Below are 7,770 nucleotides of genomic sequence, written 5' to 3' on the forward strand. Positions count from 1 at the left end.
TTCCTGCTGTTTGCTTCATTCTGCGGGTGAAGATGTGGTATGAGGTGTTCTGTAGTGATGTACACTCTGAAATAATATCTAAACTGAGGTAGTTACTGTTCCTCTGAATTACCATTTGCTGCGCAAGACTTTACTGCCTTGCTTTCCTGTACAGGGCATGATTGTCATACTGTAAGAAATAATTCTACTTTAGTGGGTTCTGGCAACATAATGTACATTTTTTTGTCATTTCCCACAATACTTTAACTTAGAGTTAATTTTTCTTGGGATTCAATAATTTAATACAAAATTAGCAAAGCAATAATCTACCACTGTTGCCTCAGTAAAGGATTTTCTCTGTTGCCTCATTAAAGCATTTTGTCCCAGAATGAGGAATAGGTTCAGATTTAGCCTGGGTCTTCTTAGCAAGTTAACTGAATGACTTTTGGATGTAAGTGGCTTCTGTATAACATGAAACTTTGACTGTACTAAAAAAATACAATGAAGTGAATGAAGGTGGGATAGTCTGATAGCGTTTTATTGGTTTCACTTGCTGACATCCTTGAACTGTGTATTTTTTCTAAAGCAGTTAAGTGTTTCTTTCACTTGTGTTAGACTGCACTTAACCACTTCTGTACACTTCTTAAGGCTGTAATTAATTCCTTTGATGTAAAAATTTTTTTCTGAAGCAGCTTGTTTACACAATCCTTTCTTAATAGTATCCTGTTTGGGCAGACACAATATTTTGTTATTTATTGGGGATGCATCCTGGTACTTTTCTGATACACAGCACTTACAGAGTTAATGTTTTAGCTGATCAAATGCCAGAAATTGTTTCAGACATTGTAGCTATGTAGCCTTAGTCTGCATGCCTTTTCTGCTTCATCTTGTTTGGAATCCCTTTCAAGCAGAAAATGGAAATGTACTCTGGGTCTAATAACAATGTTCACAAAACACAGTTTTCTTGAGCTTTCCTGAAGGAAGGGTCATAAATTAATCCAATCGATGTATTTATTGTGTCTTTGCAATTCTGTGTTATGTATATGGAAAAAACCCACCACATTATAGATTAAAATGTTGCAGCCCTCTTGAAGGATTTTTATAAAGAACAGAAATATGTACTCACAGTAAGTAATTTCTTTGTGTTTTCTGTGAGCTTTTCTTACTGAGAGGTTTTCAGTAGCTTACAAATGTACTGCCAAAGAGCACTACTAATTGAATCTTGATTGACACTGTTTCACCTTCTGAGTGTCACATTAGAATATAACAAGTGTTCAGGTAAGTATTTATAATTTAAACAGTAGTTTGTAAGTTTATATTGCCATTTTCATAACTGTAAAATTGAAAACTATCCTGTGTAGTTCCTACTGCTTTTCTGTAAGGCCTGGTTTAGAGAAGACTTTGCAGAATGTTGAGAAGAAAACATGGTCTGATTAACAATTAAGCTAAGGACTTAGGTTTCATGCTCACCTCTGTAGGCATTTCAGTTTTTCTCCTCCCTGAAGGAAATCCTGGCACCACTGAAAACAATGCAAGTCATAGGAACTGACTAGAAGGAAGCAAGGGGTATTCTCCTCTGCATTAGTTTCTCAGTCTATAAATCTAGCTATCTATTTTCACCCACCACTCCAGCATGTAGTAAAAAAACTCCTAAGACTTAAGAGACCAAAGCATTGACTTCTACAAAATGTTTTTTCTTTCAAGGTTTATTTTGGGGTTTTGTTGTTGTTTATTTGTTTGGTTTTGTTTTGTGTCTCTTTAAAAGGCAAATTAATGCAAGTAAAGATACACTTATTACAAAACTGTCTGAGTTATTTGACAGTTTGTTGTACGGCTCAGCAGCAGTAGAATCTGCAGGATTTGCCTTGCTGCTGTTCTCTGTATCTCCATTTGATGGTGAAACAGGTTTTTTTCAGGGGGCTGCAGCTGTAAATAATAATTAAAAGGGAAGTTAATTCCTTTGTTTTGAAATTGGTTTGTTCTGACTCTGTATTAACCACATCATATCAGCCTAACAGTTCTTCAGAATTGTATAAAATAATAATTTTACAGTGACAGAAAGCTGTTACAAATAGAACCATATGCTTCATTTGCGTTTCAGCTATAATGCAAAGGAGTCTCAGGTTCCAGATTTACCTGCAACTGTTTTTAAGCTGCTATCTTTTTATCTAACTATGCATTTCAAGTCTGGGAAAGGCATATAAAATAAATAATGTTCTTAAACCTTGAACTGGCTATTATGTCTTGTTGTAGAATACTTGTCCCTACCATGAATCTATGCAATACCCACCAGTTAGTTGGCTGCTCATAGCTGTGCATACTTAGACTATAGAAATGCATCTGTTACAGCTTTCATGTTCATGATCTGTGTTTTAAAGAATACTTATGCTTGAGCAGTTGAATTTGTAGAAGGGAAATGCCTGCATATTTAATTAACTGCTTAATTATTAATTGTAATTTATTAACTTGAACATTACATATTGGTAGGAAGGTGCAAAACATGGATTGGATCTGTTTACCAAGTAAAGTGAAAATGCATTAATTAATTATTTTTTTTTAATTCGACAATTACTTTCATGACCAACAAAATTCTGCTCTTTTTTAATTCCAGAATCGAATGGAAGAAAGCAAAGCACTCTTTAGGACAATTATCACATATCCATGGTTCCAGAACTCTTCAGTCATTCTGTTCTTAAATAAAAAAGATCTCTTAGAGGAGAAAATTATGTACTCCCATCTAGTTGATTATTTTCCAGAGTATGACGGTAAGTAGAACAGTATCAGAACTCATGCTGTATTTGCACGGCAGTATTGACAAATTGTAATAAACTTGTCCAAATGCTAGAGAGATATATCCTTAGGTATATCTTGCTTCTTAACAGAACAATACAAAAACAACAAAAGCAAAAACCAACCAACAACAACAAAAAAAAAGGTCTGCGATTTTTTATCTAACTTTAAAAAATACGGTTGTACTCTTGGTTTTTTTGAGAGTGCTGGGATTTAGTTCTGTACTGTAATTCATTGCAGGCAGGGCAGCAGAACTTTTTGTGGGAATTTGTTGTGTTTTAGCTTAGTATTGTCATACTATCAATGAACCACATTCTGTCCTTTTTCATAAGTTGGGGTGAGAGTTTAAATTGAACTATAAAAGCTAAAAATAAATAACCATGCATTCCTCAGCTTTACTCTTTTTTGAATTTTGGTTCTGTTTAAGGCTGAACATCTGAAGTGAAGTGTCATAAGCTCTCTGTGGTACTCAGAGACACCAGTACCCCTCCTTCCAGCCTGTAGTTGATGTGAAGCTCAATGTGCTTCTCCATTAAAAAATTTGTGTATTGTACAGCTGTTTTTACTAAAACTATGCTTTCAGAAACTTCTCCTGGAGTAAAAAGCTAAGCATTTTAAGGTAACTGTGTGGACCTGTGGTAACAGGAATGTCAAGCTCACATACTAAGTGCTTTAAAGAACTGGACACTCCTATTTTAAGAAAGAAAATCTGTTATGACTCTCCAGCGAGTGAACAGCAGATTTGAAAGCTGAGTAAAAGATTAAATCTCTCATGTTCAATTATGAAAATTAGTTTTGTTTCCTGTTTAAGGGTGAGCAAACAGGAAACAACCTGTAATATTGGATTATTATTTGAGTCAGTGTAAGTTTAGTTTCAAAGTGCTATGCAGAAGAGAACTGGCAGTTGAGCAGAAATATGCTCATTCTTTTGAGTTTACTTTCTATGGCAGTTTCCCTAGATTGTATCCTAACGGTGAGAATACAGTCTGCTCGGTTATCACCACTCACAAGTGATTATAAGGCCTGTATTAAACACTTGTCCAGAAAAAAACGACAGAGCTGCTCAGGTCAAAGAACTACTATTTCTCCTGTCCTTTGGCATTGGTGAGGGGAAAAAATTTATAGCCTGGTAGAATGGTTGGAGTAAAGACCTGGAAGTCTCTAGGAGTCTTTGTCTCTTAATTCAGCAGATCTTACTGGGCTTCATGTCACTTGATAAGGTTATGGTTTGATTTTATTTCTTCTGGTGGCAGGGTGGGTGGGGTCTTTGCATTGCAGAAGTCACCATGTTATCCCCTCTTTTATACTGGCACACTGGGGATGGGAGAGGTGGGAAGGTTTGAGGAAGGGATCAAAATTAGGTATTTTTCAGCTGGATCACTTCCTCCATCTGTTTTCCTGCACAAGGGGGACAGTAGCATAAGGACGAGACCTGTTAGGTGGAATGGTAAATAGGACTGATTAAATAAAGCTAAGAAATTCTGCTGCACGATGTATTTCAACAACATTGGAAGGGGACTGAGGCATGCTCAGGGGTCAGTGTATCTTAAGACATCTTTGCATTGCTAGTAATAGAAGACTGCTAGTACTCACAAACTGGAGTGAAGATCTGGGAGAGGGAGAGAGGGCATTTAAAAATTACCATAGGTAAGAGAAAAATAAGAGAAAAATATTGATGTAGTACTTCTTATAAAGATCTTGGATGGACCATGTGGAAACACTCATCAAAAACTGCTTATTAGGGAACAGTGGACAAGAAACTGTCTGATTTATAGGGTAGTTCTTTTCCAAGTCTCCATATTGCTTGGTTCACAACCACTTTGCAGTCTAAATTTAACATGGATTCGTTCAATTTTTTTTCTAAATTCCTGAGGTCATACACATTTTTTCTAACCTTAATTTTCCATACTTGAACTTCAGTCAAACAAAAATTTGAATTCTATGATAGTCAATAGAGGTGTGATTACGTAAGCAGATTTGGATACAGGCTTTGAATAGTGCAGTAGGATCTGAGAAATCACTCTGTCTAGCTGCTATGAAACTTTAACAAAATTTTAGGAAGTTGTTTAAAACACCAAGTGGTTTGTTTTGAAGAAATAATTGTATTTGAAAGTCTAAAAGTTTTCCTTACAAATACTGCAAATTTATTCTTGGTTTTGTAAGAATTACTGTTGCTAGAGAGTGAGTGACCAAGCCAAAGGCTCAACCCCTTTGGGTTTTAGAAGCTGTTGAAGTGTTGAGTAGTCCTCTGACCTGCTTCTGTTTACATCCCTAAATCTCAGGAAATGTGTAATCTGTGTATGTGTATGTAGGTACATATATGTACATGCATGTTCACATGCATCCACCATATACTGCAGAATCTTACTCCCCCTCCACATGGATTTGCAGCTCACCAGGAAGCATGCTGATTTTTTTTTTTTGTTGTTGTTATTCCAATTGGAAATTTCGCAACTGCATGCTTGAAGTCTTAAAATAAGTTTTATTATCCAGTTGTGGAAAACTATGTGGGTATGGGCTCACCCCCAAAGTAGAAATTTCTTAACTACTGAAGGACAGACTTATATGTAACAGCTGAGTGCTGTGATTTATATTGCCATACAACAAGACCGGGACTGATGAAGAGAACAGGAGCAGGAGACGGCACAGAAAACGTATGTTTTGAGGAAACCCATGTAACAGAAATGGGAGAGCAAAGGACTACTGGCCTTTGGAAACAGCACTGGAGTAACTGAAAGGAATCCAACATTGTATGGCTAGTGTTCTTGCTTCTGCACTGCTTTTTTGGCTTTGGATGTGAACGAATTCTCACTGTTCAAGGCTGGGAATCTTTACTTTTATCTTCTGTCTTCTGTAAAACTGAATATGTGCTTTGGTGACATAGACACTGCATCCCTCTGTGAATTACATTTAGTTCTGATAGGATTATTATGCATAATTTAGACAAGAAGTGGTTTGTTAGAAAATGAGTGGTTTGCAGTCAAACATCTTCAGCTGGAGAGCATGTGTATTTTATCATCACTAAAGTAAATGAAGTTCTATTGATCACAATGTCAGACCAGTTCAGGATATAATCTAATTATGCTACCTATTAAAATCCTTATAAAATTAGTAAATATTGTAGTGTTGAAAGAGCTTAAGTATCATTTAAATATAGTAGGGGTAGACTGAATGTGCACTAATTAGCATTTTGAAAGTTGTACTAATAAAGCTACTTTTTTATTTTTATAAATCAGCTCTTTCAATCATTATCTCACCGAAGAAAGGGGATAGTCATCAGAAAAAAAAAGCAGCTTTGACATGATAGCTCTGACTTGATGAACTTCTGAAATTTCCTTCCATCTTTATTTTTCATCATTGCTATCAGGAAGAAAGCAGCCAGTATATGATACTATTGATCAGTAAAGTTTCCCAGTCTTCTCTTATGTGAGGTTCACAGACTGATCCTTTCTTGTTTTCTGATAAAGAAGTTAAAATAGTGAATCAACCTCAAGAAAATTGACTTTCTCTTCTTACTTGTCAGGACCACAACGGGATGCACAAGCGGCACGAGAGTTCATCCTGAAGATGTTCGTAGACCTGAATCCAGACAGTGACAAAATTATCTACTCCCACTTCACATGTGCTACAGACACAGAGAATATCCGCTTTGTCTTTGCTGCTGTCAAGGACACAATCCTACAGTTAAACCTGAAGGAGTACAATCTGGTCTAATTGTGCCTAGGAGGCCCTCCAAAACCAACTTTGTGTGATTAAAAAGATATACAGGAGGGACTGTATTATCTGTGAAAACAATTTCCATAATACTAATTTATTGCTGGCCTGGACTCTGTGAGTGTCCACAGAGTTAGTAGTTAATATTATGATTTTATTTAAACTATATGGAGGAAAACTAAAAGATGCTGAAGTACATTCACAGCACATTTCCTCATTTTTTAGGCAAAACCTTGTGACTCAATGTGTTTTAAATTGTCGTACATTTACAAAACATGTTTTTGCTGTTGAAGCAAAATCAAGCTGGTTTCATCTTTCCCTGACCCTTTCTCTCCTGCCCCCTCCTACCCGCCGCCCTTATCCTTCACAAGGTACAATGGCCTTTTTTTCCCAGTTACATTCCTGGGTGAAATGTTTTCTGTTGAGTGATTTGGTCAGGAAAATACTATCATCAGAATGTAAGTCATCCGTCATTCTAATTTTGCAGTATGTACTTTCTCTGAAGGATCAAAAGTATTGATACTGTGATTTTTAAATTTTTGACATGGGGGTCTTCATTCTGTCTTCACTTTTCAGACTAGAATATTGGAATTGAAAAATAGAATTACAGTTGTCCAAGGATATTAAATTTAACTGTGTTTTCACAATTTGGAAAGGTGCATAGAAGACAGTAATGAAATCATTAACACACAACCTGGGATGTACGTGGAATATGTTAGAATCTCTTTTTAGTTGCCATGTGCCATTTTTTTCTCTCTTCTTTTATTCACAGATGCCAAATAAAAATGTCATAGACACTACATTTTCCCCAATGGCTACAGCCTGAAACAGTGGGCTATTTTATTTTTTTTCAGTTGTGTGGGTTTTTTTTTTAAGTTAGAGCTTTCTTAAGTGTTCTTTTTTCCACAGTAGAAAAAATATTTTTATTGTATAAAACTAATGTTGCCAAATCTGGCTTTTTATAAAACCAATGCTCTTGAAACATGAGATACTAATTGAAATGCCAAACTGATGGGTTGGGAACTGACCTGATTGAGTCAACTGCCAAATGATAAACAGAGTTTCAGCTCTTATGTTCCATTTCTTATGAAGTGTTCCATTTTCTAATGCCAAAACAATGCACATGCATGTGGTCTACTAATTTAAGGACAGTTTAAATCTCTCCTTATGTCAGATATGGCATGAGATTGTTTTCTGTAATAATATCAAGGCACCTCTAGTTGTATGACAAGAAACTATTGATGAGAGATCACACTCAGGAACCTTTCTTGATAAGGTTGCTTGTTA

The 7,770-nt window shown here is 35.9% G+C and overlaps 1 protein-coding gene across 1 annotated transcript in view; it reads left to right on the forward strand.

Moving 5' to 3' along the window:
* The window catches only part of LOC104395233 (guanine nucleotide-binding protein G(q) subunit alpha), an 82,117-nt gene extending 75,151 nt beyond the window's left edge, over positions 1-6,966 (forward strand). The window contains exons 5-6 of the mRNA XM_010004919.1: positions 2,591-2,744; positions 6,293-6,966. Of these exons, the coding sequence (XP_010003221.1) occupies positions 2,591-2,744; positions 6,293-6,483 (345 nt within the window). The 3' untranslated portion in view covers positions 6,484-6,966. The remainder of the gene's footprint in view (positions 1-2,590; positions 2,745-6,292) is intronic.
* The last annotated feature ends 804 nt before the right edge of the window (positions 6,967-7,770 follow it).

This window comes from Chaetura pelagica, unplaced genomic scaffold, assembly GCF_000747805.2.
Source record: "Chaetura pelagica isolate M959 unplaced genomic scaffold, ChaPel_1.0 scaffold339, whole genome shotgun sequence".
NCBI lineage: Eukaryota > Metazoa > Chordata > Aves > Apodiformes > Apodidae > Chaetura > Chaetura pelagica.